General features: G+C 35.3%; 1 protein-coding gene across 4 annotated transcripts in view; it reads left to right on the top strand.

Moving 5' to 3' along the window:
- The window catches only part of TAF4B (TATA-box binding protein associated factor 4b), a 113401-nt gene extending 90836 nt beyond the window's left edge, over positions 1-22565 (top strand). For 2 of the 4 annotated variants that reach the window (XM_067699431.1, XM_067699429.1), the window contains 2 exons: positions 2417-2527; positions 20877-22565. In XM_067699431.1, coding sequence (XP_067555532.1) covers positions 2417-2527; positions 20877-21044 — 279 coding nt within the window. In that variant the 3' untranslated portion in view covers positions 21045-22565. Of the gene's footprint in view, positions 1-2416; positions 2528-3289; positions 6160-9556; positions 14297-20876 lie in introns of those variants that run through there. The other 2 variants (XM_067699430.1, XM_067699432.1) reach the window with 2 other exon arrangements.
- The last annotated feature ends 5256 nt before the right edge of the window (positions 22566-27821 follow it).

The following is a 27821-nucleotide window of genomic DNA, read 5'->3' as shown; positions in this document are numbered from 1 at the left end:
GTAAAGCAATTATACTCCAATGAAGATGTTTAAAAAAAAAGTCCATAGTTTTTCTATATTGTGCTGGCCAAAATACATAGGGTTTTTTTGTGGTACGCGGGCCTCTCACTGTTGTGGCCTCTCCTGTTGTGGAGCACAGGCTCCAGACGCGCAGGCTCAGCGGCCATGGCTCACGGGCCCAGCCGCTCCACGGCATGTGCGATCTTCCCAGACCGGGGCACGAACCCATGTCCCCTGCATCGGCAGGTGGAGTCTCAACCACTGCGCCACCAGGGAAGCCCCAAAATACATTGGTTTTAAGGTAGTTCGTTGTAAATACAACCAACCTATTGTCAGTTTCCATTTTTGTTAATAGTTTTGCAAAATTTTCTTAAACGTCTGTGAGATTTCTGAAAACCAAAGTGTAATTTGCAGAGTGAGAGAAAATGTTTTCCTATATAGGTAGTGGAATTTGATGACAGAGGTCAATTTTAAAACTATTTATTTGGTGTGACTATCGTGCAGATGCCATTTCTCTACAGGGAAAGACTAAAATATAGCTTGTTGTTTGATTTGTGCTGCAGGGTAGATTAATTAAAATTATATTTTGTCACCTACAAGTTCTATGTTGTGACAGCATCAGACTCTAAAACTATATATTTTATTTAAAAGGCCAGCATTAACGAAAGATGGTTTATAACTCCTGAAAATAGTTTTCTAGCAATTTATATATAAGTAAATATACAATTTAAATGAAGGATTTCTGCTCTGTTATTTGGGGAACAAATGGAAAATGGTTCCTAGTTCATTTTCTTTAGTTAAGTGTTTTCTGCTTTGCTGGATTCAGTTACCTACGGCTTATTCTTTGTCTTTCCTCTGATATTATAAAATAATTTGAAGTGATCTTTACTTTGTGTCCCTCTGAGACTGCCTATTTCATCATAAATTGTTTGCTTCTTTCATCTAGGCTTTTTTTTTTTAATGTTAAAAATTTAGTTAGTGTTCTTTTAGAAAAATATTCTCAGGATAACTTTATGGTTCCCCAATAGGTTACTTTCAGTTGACTATCTTGGAGTCTGATCTTGTTTGAATATTTATCTAGCAACCAGTGCCAGGTTCTTTCTTCCTTCTTCTCCACACTAATAAGATTTCGGTGGGAATTAAGCCTGCTTCCTTTTCCAGAAAAACTTAGCAACCTGTGTAGTGATATTTTATTTTGACTTCTTCACCTTGTTTTTTTTAAAGAATACCATTTGACACTTACTTGCCTTCGTGAAATGATGCTATGTTTCATGCATTTATTTCCCAGTTTTAATATCTTAAATTTATCTACCTTAATGAGGCATCTTTGATGGGTGCCCCTGAATAGTTTAGTGCCCAAATACTAAAAAATTATACCTTGTAGATTTGGTCATTTGGGTTAGGCATAATGAAAGCTGTACAACAAAACAATACTAACTCACTTTCAATTGTTGACATGAGGATAGATACAGAGTAAATCCATAAGAAAGTGTGATATATTGAAAAGGTTTATAATGAGAACACTTGGCTCTGCGTTCTATTTCTACCACTTATTATTTGTGTGACCTTTATGAAGTTTTCCCAATTTCTTAAAACCTCACTTTCTCCCTTAGTTATTAAAAAAAAAAGTATATGTATAATTTTCATGTTATTATAGCAATTAATATATAACTTTCAGTGTCGTTGTAAGAGTTAACTGAGTTAATTTTAAGGAAGTGCTTTGTAAATCATACAGCATAGAACTGTTTCCTATAATGTACAGAAACTATTTTTAAGTACCATTGACCTTTGAACAACACAGGTTTGAATTGCGTGGGTTCCCTTTTATGCATGTTTTGTTCACTAAGTACCTACTACAGTGCTACACGATTCTCAGTTAGTTGAATTAATGGATGCAGATACGTGGATATGGAGGAACCTTGGATGTGGAGAGCCAACGATAAGTTACATGTGAACTTTCTACTGCATAGAGGGTCTGCACCTCTACCCCCCACATCTGTTGTTCAAAGGCCAACTGTAATTCTCTCTTATTCCAAAAAGTTTGACTATATTTTGGCCACTTTCCCTCCAATTTACCGTTCAGCTTATTCTTCAGGCATTTCTTAACCTGTGCTTAAACTAAGGAGAGCTTAAGCTCTAGGGGTGCTTCTTTTCTTCTTTTTCATCTATTCCATACTTCTTCCTTACCTAAATTCTGCCTCTTCTATTTAGAGATTCAGGAATAAAGAGTTTGTTAGAGGAAAGGGATCAAGAAATGATGTACTGTTGGCTGTTAGGGAAATCTGATATTTATTTTACACTGTCACGTATTTAGTAAAGAACAGAGAAGTGGGCTTAGTGATCAGTTTCTTTCCCCCTTTGAGCATCACTGTGTGTAAACGTTGATTTTTTTCTTTTTTTTAATTCCATCTTCTAGTTACAACAGTTGGAGCTCGCGCAGATACAGCATAGAGATGCTAATCTCACAGCTCTTGCAGCTATTGGACCAAGGAAGAAGAGACCACTAGAATCCGGGTCTGGAAGTGAGGTATTGAAATAACGTTTGTTTATTTTATTTTTCATGTCAAAAAAGCAAGCCTAAAGGAAGCAAAGAATGCAAATTTACTCTGCCTTGCACACTGTTGCTGTCAAATACTTGTTAAAACTCTCCTTTGCCTCTTTTATAAAAATCTTAATTTTTGCTTGTTTTTTTTTTTGGTTTTTTTTTTTTTTGCGGTACGTGGGCCTCTCACTGTTGTGGCCTCTCCCGCTGCGGAGCACAGGCTCCGGACGCACAGGCTCAGCGGCCATGGCTCACGGGTCCAGCCGCTCCGCGGCATGTGGGATCTTCCCGGACCGGGGCACAAACCCATGTGCCCTGTATCGGCAGGTGGACTCTCAACCACTGCGCCACCAGGGAAGCCCAATTTTTGCTTGTTTTTAAAAATATATATCACATTGAACTTTACTCCTAGTAATTACTTATTTTATACTTTTTCCTATCCCCCATCTCTAGTTATACTGAATCTCACTATCACAGTTTCTTCTGTACACTCTTTCAGGCAGTTTTATGTAATTTTCTCCCCGCTGTGTATCTAAATCCAGCTCATCTGTTAAAATCAAGTCTGCCCTCTCATTTCTATCATGAACCTTGACTCTGCATACCCACACTGACTTCTCCTTTTCTCAGCACATAATGTGTTTGCACGGCATTAATCATTCTCTGCTCCTCGCGTGCGTGTTTTCTCTTCTGTGAGATTATGAATTTCTTGAGCAAGACTATAATCCTTTTCCTTTGTATCTCCCACAGGACCGGGCACATACATATTCAATAAATATCATTAATGTTTGATTAACACCAAGGAAGGATCTTACTTACATCTTTAGAGCAATTATTTGCTGTAGTGATAGATTTTCAGATCGGTTATCAGGGCTGAGATACAGGTTCGATAAGAGCCCTGAGCTAGGTCAGCAGTAAAGGAACCACGGCTCGTCTGTTCTGCTCTGTAAAACTTAAATGTGCTTTGAGACAAGCTCCTCCCAGTGCTGACCCTAAACACTGATGTTTCCTAAATGAATGACAATCATCTCAATAGAAGAAGGATTTTAAAAGTCCAGTTCTTTTTATTAATAAAAGTGTAATGAATGCAATATGTTCACATGCAAAAAAAATTCATAGTATAAAAATGTTTGAAAAAAATAAATGTTTCCTCCTCACAGATTTCTAGTCCCCCATCTCCTGCCCAGCCAGATGTAACCACCATTAAGATTCTCACATATCCTTCTAGAATTCGTTGTGAATATGGGCATGTATCTCATGTGCCTTCACAAATCCACATTTGATTTTGTTTTTACTAAATGCAGTCAAACTGTGTCTATTGTTCTGCTCTTGATACTTTTCCCCTTTTCCGTAATATCTCTCATATAATTTATCTCCTTACTTTTTAAAGGTATATGGCATTACTGTGTTTAGATAAATAATGTATTCAACCAGTTCTCTAATGGAAATGTAGGTTGTTTCCGGGTCTTTGCTTTTATTGCCTCAGAGAACATCCTTGTACTTACCTTGTTGTGTGCTTGTCCAACGTAACTATAGACTAAATACCTAGAAATGGAATACCTGGGTTAAAGGGTGTGCATTAATAGGAAAACCTTTTTGGAAAAATTCAAACATACTCAAAGCTAGAGTAGTATGAATCCCCTACACACCTACCATCCTGCTGCAACTACTATCAGTTTATGCCTAATTTTGTTTTATTTATATCTACACCAACCTTCTCAGGTAAGTTTTTCACTCCTCAGGTTATTTTAAAGTCAGTCCTAGACTTAATATCATTTTACCCATAAATATTATTTGTTGCTTTTCATTTTTGATAAATATTTTAAAATTACCTCCTGAATGAGTTGTATCAGGCTTTATATCCATTAGTGCCTGTTTTCTCACACTCTCATTTAACACTGGGGATTCTCTTTGCCATCTGATGGTTGAAAATGCAATTTTTAATAGAGTGTTTAAATTATGAATGAAATTGAGCAATTTTTTCATGTGTATATTGGCATTTCAATTTACCTTTTCCCCACTGAGTTATATTTTTTAATAGATTAAGAAAATGGAACACTCCACACCTCCCTCCACTTTCCTTTCAGTTTGTCTCGGCTTTATTCACCTAAAAGTTTATATTTTCATAAATTAAAAAAAAAAAATCAGTCTTCTGCTTTTGTCCTCCTGGGGTTCTATTGTGTTTGGAAAGCCCTTTCTTAATAATTAGACTTATGTGTTAGTATTTTATCATTTCAGCTTTTAAGTATAAATCTTTGGTTCACTCAGAATTTGTTTTGAATAAGAGTTGAGATCTGGATTTACCTTTACTCCCTCACGTCCCCCTCATTCTCCCCCAGGCTAGCAGATTGTCCCAACACTGTTTACTCAATGATTCTTTCCCCACTGATTTGAAATGCCACCTTTATCACAAACAATTTTGTGTCAAATACAAATTTCCATATGTATTTGAGACTGTTTCTGTATACTCTGACCCAGTGCTAGCTAATAGAACTTTCTGTGATGAGAATGTGCTGTCTGTGCTGTCCTCAGCAACTACATATGGCTGTTGAGCAGTTGAGCTGTGGCTAGTGTGATTGAGGAAATAGTTTTAATTTTTTTCATTAATGTAAATTTTAATAGTCACATGTGACTAGCAACTACCATATAAGTGCAGCAGGACCAGTCTAGTGATGTATATCTGTTTATGGCTATTTATGTATTAGTACCAAATCTTTCTATTTAACCATCTTAACCATTTTTAAGTGTACAGTTCAGTAGTGTTGAGCATATTCACATTGTTATGCACCACATCTCCAGAACTTTTTCATCTTGCAAAATTGAAACTCTATACCCATTAAACAACTCCCCATCTTCCCTTTTCCCAGCCCCTGGTAACCACCATTCTACTTTGATTCTATGAATTTGACTACTTAGATAGCTCATGTAAATGGAATCATTTAGTATTTGTCTTTTTGTGACCGCAAGTTTCCAAATCTTAGTATATTTTAAAATATGGTAACACTAGTCCAGTAGAGTTTTTTATGTTCCTACTTCTCTAGCACAGGACAACCCACTGCCCTTTATTTTTGGTCTATTTGTATGTAAATGTGTAAATATTTTATTAAAAGTGGGCATGCTATTTCATCATTAAGCGTATTCCTATAAATATGGCCTAGTTAGCATAGTTTTTTCTTTTTGGCAAGAACAGTTACTTGTAATCTTTTTTCATCCACATAAAGTTATTCTTTATAATATTATAATTCCTTTGAGAAAGAGCTACAGGGATGTCTGAGTTCCTGCCCTACTTTTTGATAATGGTAGCTTTATACAACAAATTCTGTTAAATGTTTGCTTCGTGGGGAAGCATCATAGCATAAGTACATAATAGTTTGGACTCAGTCAAATCTGGGTTTGGTTCTTGACCATTAAGTTTTGTAACCTTTGACAAGTTCTTTAAACCTCTTACCTCAATTATCCCCATCTGGAATATGGGTGTAATACCCGCCTTACAATGTTTTAAGGATTGGATTATGTAAAGTGCTTAATTAGTTCCTGGCCTCAAGTACAGGCCTAATAAATTGTCATCTTTGTCATCATAGTAATAGTACCATTATTTTAGCTTTTAATAGAATTTTATAAGTAGTATTAATGATCCATAGTGAATTTGAACTGTTAATCATTAATCTCTTCAAAGCTTCATTTTTATGTCTCATTTGAGTTCGCCACAAATCTCAGAAACATTAAATGTTCCCTGGTTTCTAATAATCAGAGATTTTAAAGAATTTTTCATCGATTGTATGTTTGAATCTGAGGAAGTCCGTAGGTTACAGGGGGGAAAATGAAATGTACTGTTGATGTTCAAAACAGTGATTAAAAAATATCAGTTTATATGATTTATCTATTAGTTTTAAAATATAAGCTTATTTAATTTTTAAATTTCAAAACAGATGTGTTCTAACTTGGCTATAAATATACTGAAGTGTGTGTTTGCTTGGTGCTTCTTCAGTTTTGAGGACTTAGGCCTGTATGTTTTCCCCTTTATTCCTGGACTTTAAACTTCGATCGTTGTCAGACTTTTACTGAATTATAACAGCGAGTACTTTTAAGTAATGCCAACCTGAATTGAAAATATCCATTTCTTTAATGAGTTGGTGACATTTTAGTACAATCCTTATTTTGAAATTAGCTGAAAACTATTTTTTTGTTGATTTTTATTCATGGTGTTTTAACTTCAAAGGTAATTTTCTTTGAAAAATGGGAAACTAGAGAGAACCCTGCTGTATGCTCTTTCAGTGTCTACATATACTGCTGATTGATTTGCCCCTCCAATCACTTAAATTGCATGAATCAGGATTGTTAAAAACCCTTTAACGATTCAGGTTTTTTGTTCTCTCACAAATAACACAAAATTGATGTATGAAACCATTTAGATTTTTAACATTCTATACCTTGAAGTCTGAGGGTCTACTTTTTGTCTGCCTCTTTCTTTATAGATGGAAACCTGAAATCTTACCTGTTTGATTTGAATTTACTAGAATAAGCATATAATCCCAGAGGGGAGTGAGGTAGAGTCTTGCTCTTTGAAGAGTAAACTCCTTAGTTCAAATGCAGGTTTTTAGTACTGAAGGGAAGAGGTTTCAGTTTGGAAGATTGCATAAAACGGTGATTTTAAAAAATGTAAAATTCAGAGAATTAAACTTAGAACGTTCAGCATTCATAGATTATAATTTTTGTTGATAATAAATCAACAATAATAAATTTGGAGAAATTCGTTTTAGACCTTCTTCCTTTAGTATATTTTTCTATTATGTAAAACAAAGCAAAACTGGCTCTTATCCTTTAAAAAATCTTTCTAGTTGTACAATTTATACATTAAACTATTCTCTGTGTAGATTTACATTGATATTCTCAGAAGTCTTGGTAGAGTTGAATAGCATCAGCTCCTGTCTCCTCGTGTTAACCTGGCAAAAAGCAACAAGTACCAATTATCATTTAGAACCAAATTATTTGTTTCATAAGCCTGTTGGCTCTGGGCGGGGGGGGGGGGGGGACTTAAAATTTACTACTTTGGAGTATTTAATTTGTCCTTAATTTACTGCTGTGTGTTGAAGTTATATATAAGAATATATGCATATGAAATTAGTTCTTAAATTAACATAGGCTGTACAGATACCTATGCAGTAATCTAGAACCTACTTAAAGATTTAGAGTGTTTCCATGTGTATGTCATGTATGTATACGCTGAGGTGATGTGTTTGGGGTTCTTTGGAATGTTAAGTCATTAATAACTTTACTTCCTGCATTGATTTTAGGTCCTTGGATTATAAAGGCTCTATCTTTTCTCTATTAGCAATACTTTCAAATAGTTCACCTAACTTAATGAGCCAACCATCATAACAATATTTCTTTATTTTATTGAAAATAAAGATAGGTTTTATTTTAACCTTATAACATATTGGCTTGAAAATGCTGATATTTCTTTTAAAAGTAAGTGGTTACAGTGCCAGATCAACTACATGATGCTTATAGTATTGATATACCTGGTATGTGTTGCTTAAAATAGTGTTCATTTGCTAACTGAAACAAAGACATTATTACTATATAGGTAAGTGTATGTCCTTTCTATCTAGAAGCAGGTTAAAGTACTACCCTGTAAAACTGTAAGAATTTTAGAGGAAGATAATGAGGAGAAGGGGCTTTTTTGAAACGTTTCTTAGCAATAAATAGAAAATTTGGTTGAATCAGAATTGCTTTCAGACAAACATATTTTTTTTCCACAGCTGAATTCTAATTCAGAGATAAATGTTAGATATTGATAACAGTTTTGCTATATCTCCCTACAATTAAAGGTGCATTCCTAAAATTCATTTCTTCTTTATTGTACTTTTTAAATTTGTATACCTTGAAAACAAGGCATTTCAGTTAGGCATACTTGTAAATATTTTTAAAACAAGCATTCTTTAAATATTATTAGCCAAGCAAATATTATTTGGATAGAACCTATAAAATGATTCTACTGCAGAGCCCTAAGTCTATATTCTTAACCATTTATGTTTAGTGGTCTCACTATAACATTAATAATAGAAATTATCACATTGCAGTATTTTATGAGTAGGCTTAAGAAGGTGAGAAAGGACCATTTTAGAATAATGTGTTGAATTCCATTGGCAAGAATATTTCATGCTACAGCTTACAGATGAGTGATTTCTGAGAAAGTTTCATTAATTTTTACATGTATTTAGAGATGAACTTTTGAAAAAATCCTGTATCTCAAATAGTATTCCACAGCAGTTTGCTATAGATATTATTAGAACTTCTCTGTATAGAACTTGAGGGTCTTGTGATATATCTATTGTAGCAACTTACCTTTCCCTTTAGCTCCAATTTGATGTTTAAAGTATTAGAGTACTTTGATTTTGGGGGGACAAGGTAGGGAGAGGGAAGGCAGTTTTCAGAAGACTGTGGGCAAACTGCAATAAAAAAATCAGGATAAAGAAATAAATGATGTTGCTATAAAGGAAACAATAGAGCTTTAAGAATCTTTCCATATGTTTTCTTTGTTATTTTAACCTGTGTGTAGGTGCCCTAAAACAGAATGTCTCTACTCTGCTAGATGCCTAGTCCTCTGAAGGGCAAAGTACACCATTAGGGCCTAACCTGTTTTAGGTTAAAGATATCTCAGGGTTTGAAAATTCATTTATGTGAATTTTTTGGTACCTAGTATACAAGTTTGAAAATCAGGTGGGAAATAAAGGTTTTTTTTAGAAACTAAACTGAAATTGTTTGAAGAAAAATCACAAGTTACTATGAAGCAGTGTAAAAAGTAATAAAACGCATTGTGTTTTGAAAAAAATTTTTTTCTTGAGCTGTTATAATTTTCTTCTTAAGAAAAAGAAAAATAATTGTAGTTACTTCATAGACAGCCAGAAATCACCTGAGCATTCTACTAATTTGAATATATCTGAGAAAAAATTTATCAGAGTCATAGTAGCACAAACATTTGCCTGTCCTCATGATTTAATACTATATCCTCAGTGTCTTAGGGTGTCTTTGAGCGTTCAGGAAAAGAATTGCTTACTGGAGTCCAAGAACTATCTCTGAGATGCTGAAGAAGTCTGTGTGGTGGGTAGCCATTTTTTTCCCTCCATGCTAATCCTAACAACAGTATTCTCTGTCCCTCTCTCATTATTTCTGTTCTTTGGTGGTGCGCCCCTTCAAGGAAGTGGAAGTTAGCGAGTTAAGTGCCAGGTAATGATGTACCTGTTTTTTAAAACAAGCACTCAGCATTAGCTTCCTGCTCATAGACAAAAATGAAGTCTGGGGAAGATGGGATGTCCTGGAAAGGCAGTGATGGTACCAGAGAGTGTTCTGTCCAAGAACGGATGGAACTTTGCTGGTTTGTGTGCGTCTGTATCAGATAAGAGGAAATATCAGGAGGCACAGTTAAGATGGATTCCATTGCTTTGTCTTCTTCAGAGGAAGATGATTAGGGAATTTCTGGACTTAATTATTTCCCCCATTATTACCTTTCCAAGAATCTTCAACATGGAGCAGGCTAGGGCTTCCAAAGCACTAGACGTGTGGTGGTCTCAAACACAGACTCCCCCACACGTTTCTTTGTACCTGCCAGAAAATATTATTTTGTTCTTATTTCTTGACTTTTCTTCTCTCTTCCCACCCACCTTTATATAAGGATAGTTGTATAGAATTATTAAAATCAAAGCTCTTTGGAATATAATATTTAGAATAGATTTCAGTGATAACTTTCTTCCATTGTTTAAACTAGTATGAATTTACCTAGGTATGGTAAGATCCTTTCCAATGCTTGCAAGTTTCTTATGAAGTCTAAATTTCTCTGAAATGAAGAAGACTCAGTTTCTAGAAGAGTACTATCAGAAGGTAGATTATACATTCAACAAATGATTATTGATTTTGGGGGGAAGAAAAATGTCTGTTATACTTTTAAGATAGTACTGCTTAAAGCAAGGGGAATAGAGTAGATAGCTTTTTATTTGGGAGAGAAGAGTGTTTGTTAACTGATCATGTTGAAAATGTCAAAATAGTATAAAAGAGTATTACAAACAGCTCTTAAGTTTCTTGGGTTACCCTTTCCAAAATTATCCATGCATGTATTAGGTTAAACCATATGAACTTGCCGTTTTCATAGGTGAAAAACTATCAAGTATTGGCAATTTTATATAGTTCTACCTAATATAATCAAATATATATATATATTTACAATTGCATATATAATAATAGTTTACTTTTAGCAAGCACTTAGAATGTATTATCTTGGTTAGTCCTTGTAACTCCTTTGTAAAATCATACTATTATTTTCCCTAAATGAAAAAGTTGAGGTATAGGGAAGATTACTTTTCCAGAGTTCCACAGTCAGTAAGTGGAGAAGCCCAGATACACATCCAGAGAATTTGATGTTTGTCTGTGCTCTTAATTACTATAATGGGATCATCCTAAAAGTACTGTTTTACAATTTGTGAAGCACTGCATCTTGGACATTTTTCCATACTGGTACATACTTTTGTGCCGTAATTCTATGATCCACTGATAGACATTTAGAATATTTTCATTGGTTTGTTATAAACAGTTAACATCCTCTATCTTCATGCACCCATTTATTTTGCCAAATTGATTTCTAGAAATGGAACTTCTGGGTCAAAGGGTATGCACATCTTAAATTTTAATAGATATTTCCATAATACTTTCCAAAAACTTTGTGCCAGTTTCCACCACTGTGTGAATGCCTATTTTCCCATTCCCTTTTAGCAACAGATGTGATCAGTCATTTCAAAATATTTTAGTCACTACAATTTTTCCTTTATTGTATCTCTACCATTTCTATGTGTCCTCTTCAAAGGTTGAGGTTCTATTTCTGTATGGAAACATGGTGTCGAAGTGTGAAAAACCTCTAAAATACCTTATGAGGGAGATACTTGGGTTTTTTAATTTTTATTTAAGCATTAAAATTATTTATGGACATTTTCTTTCATAACTTAGAAATGTGTGTATTTTGAAATAGAGAACTGAGTTGAATTCTTATGGGTATTTGAATGATTGATCTTACATAGATGTCATTTTGTTTACCGTATTTACTAGTTTTCATTATTTGAGGATCTGAGTAGATTATAATTGAAATATTAAGGCTGAAATGATTTGAGGAAACACAGCAGCTTAAAATCTACTAGGAGACAAACAGAATTAGAGATTTCAGATTACAGATTTGTTGTCATCTAACACCTTCTATAAATATCATATAGATTCATTAGAATTTAGAGCATTATTACTTTAGATAAAGAAGCAACTTTTTTATGTTTTGAGATATATTTTTCACATTTTATTTTGCTCACACTTCCATAAACAAATATGCCTCTTTTTTGTAAATGACTTAAACATAAATCTGAATTTTAGATGGATCTTTAAAATTTTCCAGAGATTTAAAGTCTGACACCTTGTCAACTATCTTCAGGGACCCCCTGTGAAATAAGTTGAATTGCACACTATGGGTTTATCTTCCCTCCTTCCCAAATCCCCCTTAAATGTTAGTAAAGGAGTGAAAATGACATAAATACACAAGAATAAAGAAGAGAGGAGAAATCAGCAATAAAATTATTTGGTAGTTTAAATGACAGTAAATTTCTCTCTGAAATATTCTGAAATAAAATGTTCAGATTTTCAACTAATGTTACCAGTGAAAATCAGGTTTACATGGAAAACAATGTATCTGCCTTAAGCATTGCAACAGTACCTGTTTAGAGTATGTTGTTGAATTCCTATTTATGCATTTTTTCCTAAGAATTGTGGAGAGTATTGAAAAGAATAAATATAAGTTGTTTTTGAAATGTTTATTTGAACTTGTTTGTTTGACTTACCAGACTGTGCCATTATTTGGATTTTTGTTGAGATAAAATTCACATACCACACCTCATCATTTTAAAGCGTGCAAGTCAGTACAGTTGGCCCTCCATATCTGCTGGATTCCACATCCATGGATTCAACCAACCATGGATTGAAAATATTTGGGGTAAAAAATTCCAGAAAGTTCCAAAAAACAAAACTTGAATTTGCTAAGTGCTGGCAACTATTTACATAGCATTTACATTGTATTAGGTATTATAAGTAATCTAGTGGTGATTTAAAGTATGCAGGAGGTTGTGTGGAGGTTATATGCAAATGATATGCCACTGTATATAAGGGACTTAAGCATCCACACGTTCTGGTATCCATGGGAGGTCCTGGAACCAATATACCTAGGGACAACTGTATATTCACATAGCTGTGCAACCATCTGTCTCTATGGATTTACTTGTTCTAGGCATTCATATAAAAGGAATTATACAATATTTGGCCTTTTGTATCTAATTTCTTTGACTTAGCATAATGTTTTCAAGATCCATCCATATTGTAGCATGTATCAGTACTTCATTCCTATATATGGTTGAATAATATTCCATAAGTTGTTTTCTTTTCTTTTAACTATAATTGTACATTTGTCTATGTTTACCTGTCGATTTTTGCTTCTTTTATTTGATGGTCTTACTAAGTGCAAACACATTATGTCTTTTTGATGAATTGCTCCCTTTTGTCATTGTGAAATTGTTCTCATTTCTAATATTCCTTGTCTTAAAGTTTACTTTGATATTATTATAACTACACCAGCACTTCTTATGCTTAGTATTAGCATGATTTATCATTTCTCCATTCTTTTACTTCCAGCCTATCTGTGTCTTTATTTAAAGCTGGTTTCTTATGAGTAGCATGTAATTGAGCTTTGGATTTGTATCCAGTCTGAAAATTTATTTGGACTGTTTAGTCCATTTACATTTGATGCAATTATTACTATGATTAGATTTGAGTTTACCATCTTGCTATTTTCTGTTTGTCCCTCTGTTTTTTTGTTTCTCCTTTGTTGTCATCTTTTGAGTTAACCAAGTAGTGTTTTAGTATACCATTCTATATCCTCTTTTGGCTTTTTAACTATACGTCTTTTTTTTTTTTAATGGTTGCTTTACAGATCTGTTTAAAGGTACAATATGTATCCTTAACTAATTATACTCAATCTTGAATTAATGCCACTTCATATATCATGTAAAAACCTTTTAACTATATAATTCCATTATACAAATTCCTCCCATCCTTTGTGCTATTGTTGTCACCTATTTTACTTATGCATATGTTTTAACCTCCATAGTACACTGTACTATATCACTTGGTCATATATCTCTTAAAGAACTTATGAAAATAAAAACAGCTTTTTAATGTTTACCATTTCTAGTGCTCTTTCATTTTTCCTGTAAATTCATATTTCTTTCTAGTATCATTTTCCATCTGTCTATATGCAATTCATCAACTCCAGAATTACCAGAGTTTTAATTAAATAAACCTAAAGCTACTATTAATACATTTAAATATATTGGTAAATCTACCTTTAGTTGTGAGGCACAGCAATCCTTACTGATGTTGTAGTTTTTTTTAACATTTACAATCCTTCAAGGATAAAATTAAAGTTGGCTCTGAAAGAAAAATCTTTAACTGGCAGTCCTTTAAAGAAGTTAGCATAAAATAATAGATAAAACTTAGTTCTGAACATAGGTTACTTGAGTTTTCAAAGGACTTTGTGTCTTAATTAAAGGTAAAGAAAATTACGAGAGTATAAAGAGGAAAGTCCTGCTGACACAGGCTTTTCAACTTGCAGTAAGTTACTGCTTTTCAGAATTGACATTTATTTGGTTATTTGCTGTTCTTGTGTGTTGTGTTACTTGGTGGGTTGAAGCACTTACCCACTGTTTGGAGAAAGTGGCAGAAAATAGCCTTTTGAGCAAATCCCATCTGGTGGCAGCTTGGTGGGGATGAGTAATGCTGAGGAACAAGTCATCAAAGGATATTACCTTTCAGCTTTTCTCCCAAATTTATTTGGCTTAAAGCTAAGAATGACAGCAGGATCTTGATTTAAAATGTCCAAAGCCCATAATATGGCTCATTTTCACTATTTGGTCATTCATATAACTGATGATATTGGGTGACACTTGATGCATAATTGTACTACAAACGTTGATTGGATACCAGCTAAGTGCCATATATATAAAATATTCACAGGTACAAAATCCTTCCTTTCCAGTGAGTGAGAAAGAGGTTGTTGCATTGCACTGAATACATGTGACGGTAAAGTAGAGAGTACAGCTAAAATACACAGGAGTTGGACCTAATCTAGACCTGGGGTGAGTCTGTGTTTGTAGCATTGGGGAAACAGGTTACCTGAGTTGAGTCTTAAAGGACTTAGTCGAGTGATGTGATGTAAGGATAGGACAGAGAGATTGGAGAAGGAGTTCCAGGAGGAGAGAATTAACTGTCTGGAACAAAGAGGAAAAAACATTCTGTGGCATGATCAATAGTTTGAGATAGGAAGAAAGGAATGAGAGATGAGAATGTGGGGAGAAGCTTTGGTATGCTCATGGTTGACTGTATTTGTCATGCTTAAATACTTGGACTTGGTCCTAGAGGTGGTTTTTAGCCACTGGAGCATTTTAAACAGGAAAACGGTATTATCAGATTACTTATTTTAGAAAGATCATACTCACAGCAGTGTGAAGAATATTAATACTGGAAATAGTTTCTTAGAAGGTTGATGAAGTCATCTTAGGCAGAAGATAATGGAAGTGAAAATGTAGAAGGATGTAGATGATTTGGAAACTATTAAAGAGGTTAGAACTGATAAGAAGTGATAGATGGGATTAGAAGAAGAAAGGGTTGAGGATGACACCCAGTTTTCTGGATTAGGCATTGGAGGTGAATGGTATTACCATTCCTTTAAATGAGAAAGAGAAGAGGAGAAAGGCAGGAGTAATGATTTGAAACATGTTGAATTTAGGATACATACTTTATTAGGAAATTGAACAGTGAGTCCTAGAATTTAAGAAAGTGTTCTTTTGGAGATAAAGACACGAGTGGTCATTAGCATAGGACAACCAGTATTGTCTTCACAACTCTCATAATCACACAACTAGAATTAGAACTCAAAGCCCACAATTATACATCATATCAGTCTATTTAGACATATTACTTCTATAAAGACTGTTGAAAAACGGATACTTAGAGGTGACAAAATTCTAGGGTGGAAGTTAATATGCAAGGTTGTCTGTATTCTGAAATAACTCAAAGGAATGAAAAGAAGGTGATAGAGGTGAGGGATGTGTTACTTCATAAATTCTGCTTGTTGACCAGCAGAGGGCAGGCAGTCTCACAGCTCAGTATTTTCTGCTCTGTGCTGCCCTTGAGGCCTAGAAGCTCAGGTCTTTCAAACATAGATTTTCAGTGATCTTATTACATTATTACACTAAGGCCAGGCATCCAGGACACTTTTATTTATCTTTGCTACCAAGACTTAGAAGATGTTTGATTTTTGTTCTGGAGCCAGATTTTCTTTCCACCCCCTGTGCCCTATGTCTAGTTCTTATTTTTGCTTAAAGTTTGAGACTTGAGTCATCCCTTAAGAGCTGCCATGGTGACATGGGGTTAGAATAAATCAAGTAGAGAGTCTGAGAAATATAAAGGATCTTTGCCTTTTAGAGGTTAAAATGCCCAACTCTTGTTCCTGGTCGACTGTTAAGATTCAGGGACACGTTTGTGTTTTCTTGGTCTTATGATTCAGGGACTAGAATGGAAGGAATGGACATCAGCTCCTGCAGACAGTACTGGTAAGTGTGGTTGGTCCTCCACTGTTTGATCTGAGGAGCTTGTGAAAACCTTCCTGTCCCAGGATACATCCCTCATCCATTTGCCATGTGTCTGTAATGCCCATTAGTTTACTTTTTAGCTTTAAACATTCAAAGCTCAACTAAAATTTAAAAATTTCTCTAGGAGGGACAAGGTTAGTGTGGCAGGACAAATTATTTAAATTAGCTATGACTTATGAGAATAGGGCATTTAAACTAGGGGATGGAAAAAAAGATCTGGAACTAGGATTATACAGTTTCCTGTTTATAAACCTTCAATGCCTCCCAACTGACAAATGACATTTATAGACTGTATACTGTATGCCAGGCATTGTTCTCATTTAATCCTCAGGCCAACCCTGTGAGATAATTACAGTTACTGTCCCTATTTTGCAGATTAGGAAACTGAGGCACAGAGAAGTTAAGTAATTTGTCTGAGTTTCCTTATGGAGGAGACAATGTGTATTCACCACCATTCAGTCCCCCGGTATATCTTATGCTGCCAGAACAGTTCCTTTGCCCATAGTAGGCGCCTAGTAACCCAGGTAACTTTTGAATTGAATCAGTACATGGGCTAGCATGAACTAGTTAGTATAGCAGTAACATAATTTAAGGAAACATGGAAAAAGAAGTAGAGACACTTCTAAAAGTTTTACGTCACAGCACCTGCTCTATTAAGTTGGTGGGAAATGTGAATAATTGGTTATTTTTAATTACTTAGTGTCATTCTTAAAATGGTGTCATTGCTCTGAAATTGGTAACTGACAGTGTTCAAGTTTTCCTTATTAGAGCAAAAGCATTTCTCAGAAGTTTCATTATAAAAATATGAAACTTTGTTTAGTGATATAATTGAACAAATTGAGAGCTAACTTAATTGACCTGGCAGTGTTGAAGAATGTTTACATTTAGGTTCGGTTACGCTTCCGAAAACATCTGTTGTACACTTAGTAAGTGAATTATTTCTTTCATCTTCACTGAATTCCATCTTCTATTTTACCCTCTATTCATCTAAGTGAAGAATTCAGATTAAGGAATATCTTCACGTAGAAAGTCGATTGGGAAAATCCTCTATTTCAGAAACAAATAGTACATTGTCCCAACAGGTTTTTTTTTTCTTCTTACAAATGGTCTCCTAACTACATTTGTGTTCTTTGGCACTGACAGTATAGTGTAACCAGAAATCAGCCTTAGGTGACTTTGGGCAAAGGACTTGGTGAGGAAGAAAATAAAAACTGATGGTGAAGGCAGGTTCGACCACCCGCTTTACCATGGATAATTGAGATATAGCTGATTATTCTGGTCAGATCAGTATGAAGCTGAAAATTCAGATTGTGGATTTTTTCAAATCATAAGCATAGGAATAAAAATGCTATATATTTGTATCTAAGTTCAACAAAGATTAACTTTCCAAGCCAGTCACTATTTGGGGGAAGAGAATGCTGTCACCTTCCTGAAGTTGTGAATTATAAAAGACATTTCTGTGGGATTACTGAATGTCCCTTGGGGGTTGTTTCATTTATAACATTGCCTCAGGCCTTCTGCTGCATCCTGTTGGAATGACCTCCTTTTCAACCCTGTGCTGGCAGCTGTGATGTGGCTCTTTCCCTGGGATCCTTCAGGCTTGTCACATGACAGACATGAACTGTGACCCCTTTGTTCCTTACCCAGATGGTTCGTTCTCCATAATTTTTTTCTATTTAACAATTTTGCCTTATCTTCTTTCCTCTTTTCCCTCTTCATTTCCCTTTGTATTTCCTACCTACACAAGACTTTTTTGGTAGCAGTTTAATTTTTTTTATTGAAGTAGGACATCAATGCAGAAAAGTACCCAAATCATGAGTAAGCTCACTGAATTTTCACAGCAGAGCACACCTATGCAGACAGTACTTAGGTCGAGAAAGAGAACATCGCCAGAATCCCAGAAAACCTCTACTATCCCCTTCTGGTTACCACTCTTCTCCCTTAAGGGGAATCATTATCCTGACTTCTATAGCTTTGCCTGTTTTAAACGTTATAGAAATGGAATCAAACCATATGTATTCCTTTGCATCTGGATCCTTTCATTTAATATTTTGTGACATTTGTCCATGTTACTCAGTTTGTTACTGCTGTGTAGTATTCCATTTGTATGAATAGTCCACAGTTTATTCTGCTCTTAATGGGCGTTTGGATCGTTTCTAGCTTAGGGCCATTATGAATAGTAGTGCTAAACATTCTCATACATGTCTTTTTATCAAAAGACATGACATATTTCTGGATATTTACGTAGAAATTAAATTGCCAAGATATAGTATGTCCAACTAGCCATTTAATTTAAATATTCATGTAAAACACTAAACGAGTGATTTTTGGCAAACTTGGTAGGAAAGATCTATAAACATATATAGATTCAGCTTTAGCATAATATATCTAATTTTTGGCTAAGAAAAATGCCTCTAGTTAAATATACTGTAGTTTTAAATAGATAACTCCTGTATACAGCAAAATTGCTGCTCAGTGCCTGGGACATTAACTTTCTTCCTAATTTGTCCTTTTATCCAGTGTTCCAAAGCTGAGTTGGTGGGCCCATTTTGTAAAAATCTTATGAGAATATTTTGATGGTGATAATTTACAAGAGTTAAGATTATATCTGTGTTACACCACCTCTAAGTTAGTCTTTTTGTCCTTTTTTTTTAAACATGGACTTTCCAAAATTTGCTTCATGGATGCTTTTGAATGAGTCTGACCTAATGAGTATAGAAGTGGGATTGTGATATCATATCCCTTCAAAAGTGAGTAGTATCTTTGAAGGACATTTTATTCGATTGTGAGGTAAAGTCGAATGTAAGAACTCCCAGTCATTCTGTGTACATGTATGGAATTAAGTTCACTTGTTTTGACCATAGGGTTTTGGAGACCTTAAAGGGGATTTCCTTACCCTCCATCAAACTAAAACAAAGCAAAAAAAAAAAAAAGAGAAAACCAGAAATGTAGAGGGAGTAATTAAAATTTGAAGGTTATAAAAAGATAGTAATGGAACCAGAAGATTCGCTTCCTGTGTTAGAGGAACTCTTTTGGGTAGGGAAAGGAGGGTTGCCAACTCAATTGAGATGTTTTTGAAACAAAGTATAGTTAAAAAAAAAAAAGAAAAGAATAAAGGATTCATTTTTGCCAAATTATTCTATATCTGAATTTTCTGTATTTTTATTTCTTCTTCCAAATCTTTTTTTTAAATGGTGTATAGACATATTGATACTTAGGAAACTTAATATCTTAATACAGAAGTATTGGGTTTCATTCAGTTTTGAAAGACATTTAGAACTCGTGTTAGTTGTTATGTTTTAAACTGGTGTATTCAATTGAGAAAATATTGCTGATAATCTGTGTTGTTCTGTATACTTTGCTAAGCCATAGAAGGTATAGAAATGATAGTCCCTGTCCTCAGAAAGCTTACAATCTAGTGGGTATGTGCTGGTGGTGGTAGCGTATACAAATTACTATAATACGATGTAAGATAATTACCACAGTAAGAATTCTTACGGGGAAGGGGAGGGTAAGTAGACCCATTTGAAATGGGTCTTAAAGGATGAGTAGGTTAGCCTGGAATGGCCTTTCGCTGATCTCTGCAATGGGAAGTAAGGCTGAAGAGAAGCCAGGTAATGAGTTTGTACCTGATATGATGTATAATATAGAACAGGCTAAGAGCATTCACTTTATTATTTTTTTTAACATCTTTATTGGAGTATAATTGCTTTACAATGGTGTGTTAGTTTCTGCTGGATAACAGAGTGAATCAGCTATACATATACATACATCCCCATATCTCCTCCCTCTTGTGTCTCCCTCCCACCCTCCCTATCCCACCCCTCTATGTGGACACAAAGCACCGAGCTGATCTCCCTGTGCTACGCGGCGAGCATTCTCTTTAGATCAAATTAAAAGTTGAGTCCCAGCTCAGTGTTGCTGTGTGACCTTAAACAGATTGCTTTAACCTGTCTAAGCTCAGTTTCCTCACTTGATAAATGAGGACAGCACCCATGTAACGTGCTGCAGTGTTGTATGAAAGAAAGATCATGTGTGGAAGGTGCTTAACGTAGCTCTCAAAGTATAATAAGTGCTCAAGTAGCTACTCTGGACAGAGGGGAACCATTGAAGGATTTTGAACCATGGAGTGGTGGGATCTGAACCATGTGAGGCTTTCACTTTTACTTTTATAATTGACAAACAAAAGACCGCACACATTTAAAGTGTGTAATCTGCCAGGTTCTTACATATATACACACCTGTGAAATCATCGCCACAATCAGAATTATGACCACAGTCATCACTCCCGAAACTTTTGTCTAAGACCTTTAAAGAGGACAGTCTGCCCTGTGATGTGCAGCAAAGAACGGATTGAAGTGGAGAAGTCAGTTAAAAGGCTGTGGCCATGGTCCAGGTGAGAGAGAGTGACTGAGGCCATGAACTAGGTGTGCTGGCCATGGGCCTCCCCCAAGAGCCTGGGCTGCTGGAGGACAAGCTGCATCATGCTATTACCTCCAGCACCTACCTCAGGGGCTAGAGGCTAGCAGGCTCTTGCTGAATTGACAGGTTCTCTCTTTATGAAAGATTGCTTATTTTAAACTTGCTTCTCCCTTTACTTTGTATAGGGTTTAAAAGACAACCTTTTTGCTTCTGGGACATCCAGCCTGACAGCCACCAAACAGTTGCTTCGTCCAAGAATCACAAGAATCTGCCTCAGGGACCTGATCTTCTGTATGGAGCAGGAGAGGGAGATGAAGTATTCCCGAGCTCTGTACCTGGCCCTTCTGAAGTGACCATGGCCCTCTCCATCCAGATCCTTGCTACTTACTGCCAAAGAAGACATAAAGAGCGGTGTCACATGGTCCTGAGCTTTCGGTTTCTGGAAAATAATCACCGATAGGGAAGACCATTGTTTACAGTTATATACTTTTATTAACTCTTACGTATTCCATTAGGTTCTTAATGACTAGGAATCAGCTTCTAAAAATAGGTTGTGAAGTACGGTTTATTTACACAGAAGTAGGCATATGCCTACCTACGTGTTTAATTACAGCAAGGCTCTGTTTGTTACTCCCTCCTTCATTTGCCAAACTATTAATAGGTAAGGCGTCTTTCCCTAGTACAGCCTGCATTGAGATGCAGGGGGAAGAAAAGAAGGGTCACCGCTTACCAGGAAACTATGTATTTCATCCTACATGGAACCTGACTCAAAGCATTAGGTTTTCTGGGCTGGAATCAGAAGTTGCTTAGCAAGTGATGACAGTTGCCTTCTGTGGTTGAAGGTGACAAGCCACAGGGTAAGGCCAGTGGTGGCTTTTGTCGGCTGAGTCCCATTGTTGTTAAAACATTGACAAATGGGGATAGTTTGTGCCTGAGGTTGCTGTTCCCTGGTTCACCTCACCACCAGCGATGGAGGGAAATGAAAACGGAATCATAAAACAGGAAATATGCTGTATACACCTAAGAGGGGTCAGTGGTCGAATTGGAACTCCGAACCAACGAGTACATGTTTTGTTGACAGGATAAAAATCACAGCCCAACCAAAAAGGAAAATGTATCAAACATTTTCAAATTACAGTATTTCAAAAGGAAGAAGTTATTCTTTGTTTTGTGTACTGCTTTAAATCTCAAGAAGGATAGTTTTATAAACTCTTTTAGTTACCCTAAGTTTTAAGCATCTTGTTGCATTAAAAAAAATCGTGATTGATGATTAGAAATTTTTAACAATGGGATTCCATTTTGGACTCTGTACTCAAAAGGTAAGGTCAGCATCTTACTCTTTGAGATCTTGGCTCTACATATATTATGAGAAGCATGTTATATATACTCGTCCGAGGAGGAAGCTGACATTTTGCAACGCAAACCCTCTTTTTTTTTTTTTTTAATTCCACTTTTGTGGTATGTAGCTGGTGAAAAATAATAGCTGTAGTTAGAATCACATACAGAAAGAATGCGTAAATCCTCCAAAGAAGGCTAAAGAAAAGAAAAAAAGGGAAAGCTGTGCTTCTTAGAAAAAGAATTCAGGGGAATAAAACCTCAAGTATGTTATTCTTCATCCTGTTCTTCCCATCGGGACTGTTATGGCCATATTCTATACTGTAGTAAGTTTCAAATTGGCCACATTTTCTGTTTCAGCGAGTTATTATGTAAAAATGCTATAAATTATATGTATGTTAAAAGAGTCCTTTAAGAAGAGATCTATACCTAAAGTTGTTTTTGTATATTTAAATGCTTAGCTTTATTTTTTGGTAAAGTGCAGCACACTCCCATATTTGTGTGTAATCTTATTGATCAGATGTTTAAAATTATTTCAAATACTTCATTAAAATAATTATTTTATTATAAGAATAACTTTGCTCAGTCACTGACTTTGGAAATATCTCTGGAAGTCGGCCCCTGAAGCTGGGGGCAGGGCAGTAGATCTTCCTTGGCTGGGTTTGTTACTTTGGAGTGTGAGCATTTGGGTTCCAGAAGCTCACTTCAGATCCAAGTTCCTGTATCACTTTCTTTGAAATAGTTGTAAACTTGCATGGTATTTGACTCACAATGAAAGCTACACATATTCATTACAAAAGCTTCTCTTGCCCATCAAGGTTTTCTTACAAAGGTATTCTTTTTCAAAATTTATCCTTAATATACATTTTTAAACTTCGTTTAAAAATCCTAAAGTATATCTTACACACAAAAGAACAAACACAGTGGACCCAAGGTATTCTTCCACTCAGTTTGCAAAATGATGGCCTTGGGGCCGATTTGATCTCTAAATGTGATCTCTGTAACTCACATGGTGCTGCCAATAGTTTAATTCACAAAAATCTATATTTCCACTTCTTTTGAAAAATTAGAAGATCTGGAGTCACTAGGTGTACCGTTTGTGTGACAGTCTGCTGGAGCCGACCAGTGGCTGTCCACTTCAGATGTGGGAGCGTAAGTTCACCTTCCCTTGCCTGATCCCTTTAAGCACTGAAGTGTGAGACTCTGCCTTCAATGTTGATCTTAAGTGATGAACACTAAAAGGGGAAAGTGCCAGAAATTCTCCATCTATTTACTGTTTTTTAAGCAATTTTATTGAGGCATGTTTTACATATAAAATTCACAATTTTATCCATTTAATTTTAATATGACCGATGGAACTTTTAAATTGTTTCCTCCTGAATATCTGTAAGATTCTTCTCCTCTTAAAAGAAGCAAAGTTTAACATTCTCGTAAAGCCTATATTTCTTTTTCTTTTTCTTTTTTTTTATTGAATGAAAGATTCTTTAAATTCTCTAGCGCTTTAGTGCTTTACAATTTTCAAAAGTTTCACACACATGATTTCATATAATCCCATACTAACCCTTTTTTCCCTACTCCTGTAATGCCCCTCCCTCCTTCCCTCTCCCCACTGGTAACCACTAGTTTGTTCTCTATATCTATGAGTCTGCTTCTTTTTTGTTTTATTCACTAGTTTGTTGTATTTTTTAGATTCCACATATAAGTAATATAATACAAGTATTTGTCTGACTTATTTCACTTAGCGCAATGCCCTCCAAGTCCATCCATGTTACTGCAAATGGCAAAATTTCATTCTTTTTTATGGCTGAGTGGTATTCTGTTGTGTGTGTGTGTGTGTGTGTGTGTGTGTGTACCACATCTTCTTTATCCATTCATTTGTTGATGGAAATTTAGGTTTTTTCCATACTTGACAATTGTAAATAATGCTGCTATGAACGTTGGGGTGCATGTATCTTTTAAAATTTGTGTTTTTGTTTTTTTTGGATATATACCCAGGAGTGGAATTGCTTGGTCAAATGGTAGTTCTAGTTATAGTGTTTCGAGAAGCCTCTATACTTTTTTCCACAGTGGCTGCACCAATTTATTGGGTTGGCCAAAGAGTACTTTCGGTTTCTAAGTAAAAATAAAAGACACATTTTTCATTTTCACCAAGAACTTTATTGAACAACATATTCACCCTTTTGCTCCACTACCTTCTGCCATTTTTCAGGCAAGTTCAAAATTCCATCTTCCCCAAACCTTTTATCTTTTTGAGCAAAGAACTGCTCCAGGTGCTTTTTACAGTCTTCCAGGGAATTAAAATTTTTTCCATTAAGAGAATTCTGTAACGACCTAAATAAATGGAAATCCGAAGGTGCAACGTCTGGTGAATACGGCGGATGAATCAGAACTTCCCAGATAAGCTGTAACACTTCTTGCCTGGTCATCAAAGAAACGTGGTCTTGCGTTATCCTGATGGAAGATTATGCATTTTCTTTTGACTAATTCTGGATGCTTTTCATCAAATGCTGCTTTCAGTTGGTCTAATTGGGAGCAGTACTTGTCGGAATTAATCGTTTGGTTTTCCGGAAGGAGCTCATAATAGAGGACTCCCTTCCAATTCCACCATATTCACGACATCACCTTCTTTGGATGAAGACCGGCCTTTGGTGTGTTTGGTGGTTCATTTCGCTTGCCCCTCAATCTCTTCCATTCCACATTATTGTACAGTATCCACTTTTCATCACCTGTCGCAATTTGTTTTAAAAATGGAACGTCTTCACTACGTTTAAGTAGAGAATTGCATGCAGAAATACGGTTGAGGTTTTTTTCACTTAACTTACATAGAACCCAAACATCAAAGCGATTAACATAACCAAGCTGGTGCAAATGATTTTCAGTGCTTGATTTGGATGTTTTGAGTGTGTCGACTATCTCCCGCGTGGTGTAATGTTGATTGTTCTCAGTTAATATCTCGATTTGATCGCTGTCAACTGGTCTGCCCAACCATGGAGCATCATCCAGCGAGAAATCTCCAGCACAAAACTTCGCAAACCACTTTTGACATGTTTGATCAGTCACAGCACCTTCTCCATATACTGCACAAATCATTTTTTTGCATTTCGGTTGCATTTTTACCTTTCTTGAAATAATAAAGCATAATATGCCGAAAATGTTGCTTTTTTTCTTCCATCTTCAATATTAAAATGCCTACACAAAAATTCGCTAATTTTGATGTCATTTTTTAAATGCACTGATATGACAGCTGTCACATACAGTCTAACAAAATTGTTTTGAATGAAGTTAAAGACAACTAAGTGCTACTAGAGCCATCTTATGAAAAACCAAATGAACCTTTTGGCCAACCCAATACATTCCCACCAACAGTGTACGAGGGGTCCCTTTTCTCCACATCCTCGCCAACATTTGTTACTTGTGGGTTTTTTGTTTCTTTGTTTTGTTTTTTGGATGATGGCCATTCTGACAGGTGTAAAATGATATCTCATTGTGGTTTTGGTTTGCATTTCCGTGATAACTAGTGATGTTGAGCATCTTTTCATATGCCTGTTGGCCATCTGCATTTCCTCTTTAGAAAAATGTCTGTTCAGTTCTTCTGCCCATTTTTTTTAATCAGTTTTTTTTTTTGATGTTGAGTTGTATGAGTTGTTTATATATGTTGGATATTAACCCCTTACTGGCCATATCATTTGCAAGTATCTTCTCCCATTCAATAGGTTGTCTTTTCATTTTGTCAGTGGTTTCCTTTGCTGTGTAAAAGGTTTTAAGTTTAATTAGGTCCTATTTGTTTATTTTTACTTTTGTTTCCTTTGCTTTAGGAAACAGATCCAAAAAACATTGCTGCAATTTATGTCAAAGGGTGTTCTGCCTCTGTTTTCATCTAGGAGTTTCCTGTATGTATTCAGCCTTACATTTAGGTCTTTAATCCATTTTGAATTTATTTTTGTATATGATGCTAGAGAATTTCTAATTTCATTCTTTTACAAGTAACTCTCCAGTTTTCCCAGCACCATTTATTGAAGAGACTATCTTTTCTCCATTGTATATTCTTGCTTCCTTTTTCATGAATTAATTAACCATAGCATTGGGTTTATTTCTGGGATTTCTATCCTGTTCCATTGATCTAAGTGTCCGTTTTTGTGCCAGTACCATACTGTTTTAATTACTGCAGGTTTTTAGTATAGTCTGAAGTCAGGGAGCATGATTCCTCCAGCTCTGTTATTCTTTCTCAAGATTGTTTTGGCTACTTGGGGTTTTTTGTGTTTCCGTACAAATTTTAAAATTACCTGCTCTAGTTCTGTGAAAAATGCCATTGGTATTTTGATAGGGATTGCATTGAATCTGCAGATTCAATGCCTTGGGTAGTATGGTCATTTTAACAATATTAATTCTTCCAATCCAAGAACATGGTATATCTTTCCATCTGTTGGTGTTGTCTTCAGTTTCTTTCATCAGTGTCTTAAAGATTTCCGAGTACAGGTCTTTTACCTCCTCAGATAGGTTTATTCCTAGGTATTTTATTCTTTTTGATGCAGTGGTAAATGGGATTGTTTCCTTAATTTCTGTTTCTGATAGTTCATTGTTAGTGTATAGAAATGCAACAGATTTCTGTATATTAATTGTGTATCCTGCAACTTTATGGAATTCATTGATGAGCTCTAATTTTCTGGTAGCATCTTTAGGATTTTCATGTCATCTGAGAAAGTGATACTTTTACTTCTTCCTTTCCAGTTTGGATTCCTTTTATTTCTTTTTCTATTCTGATTCTGTGGCTAGGACTTCCAAAATTTTGTTGAATAAGAGTTAAAGCCTATATTTCTTGAAATCTGATTTGAGGTAAATTTTGTCTCATTAAAATTTTGGCAAAAGTTTATTTAGAATTAAAACCATTTATATTAGTTATGTCATAGTTGCAGCAAAAAAACCACAAGCAATATTAGGACATATTCTTCAGAAAAATAAGAAACCAAGATCTCAGGGGGATTAAGTTGGACTTTATACCTAGTTGTACAATGAACCAACTAAATGTTTATGACACTTTAACCTCAGCAAGCCTCAGTGATTCTACAGGAAATAAAAGTATAATATATCCTATGTTTATATATGACCTAGTAGCAGTTTTTACCTTGTTGTTTTTAGCGTTATTTTCAGATACTTTCATATGCCTTGCTGCCCTGAAACAATTTTTTTTTTTTAACATTTAGGCACAGTTTACATCTGATATCAACTTCTTTTTCTCTGACTTTTTGACAACCTCTTGGTATTTTCACATGCATTTTAGCTGTATGGCATTGGTGCAATTACGTTTTTACCGAAGTTATTCCATCAGTTAGAAATTGTTCCAAGTAGAATATATTTGCCATAATTTTCTTTGGGAAACTTTGAGAGACTGCTGTGCATGCAAGAAACCTGAAGTGTTGGGCACTGTGTACTTGGACACTGACTGGTTGGGTGAGAGGAACAGATAATGTTAACAGTTACATGTTTAGAATTTGTGTAGACTTTGCACATTGAATATTTGTGGGAAGAAAATACTTCCAAGGAACTCACTTGAAGACTTTTGACTTTGTTGGTAAAACATGATGAGAGCAATTTTAATGGCAGCTCTTCTCCTTTCAAATAATAAGGTCAGTTTGATATCTTTCTAAGTTCTCTTATAGGCGGTACTGAGGCCATGTCGCCCTGGCTGACATTTTGTCAACATCTCAGTCTTGCCTCTTACCAGTTGTGTGACCTTGGGTAAACTATTTAATCTCTCTGCCTTTGTTTCCTCATCGGCAAATAAGAGTACCTACCGG

Source organism: Pseudorca crassidens, chromosome 12 (assembly GCF_039906515.1).
Source record: "Pseudorca crassidens isolate mPseCra1 chromosome 12, mPseCra1.hap1, whole genome shotgun sequence".
In the NCBI taxonomy this organism is placed as follows: domain Eukaryota; kingdom Metazoa; phylum Chordata; class Mammalia; order Artiodactyla; family Delphinidae; genus Pseudorca; species Pseudorca crassidens.
This window is presented reverse-complemented; position numbering and strand designations above follow the sequence as displayed.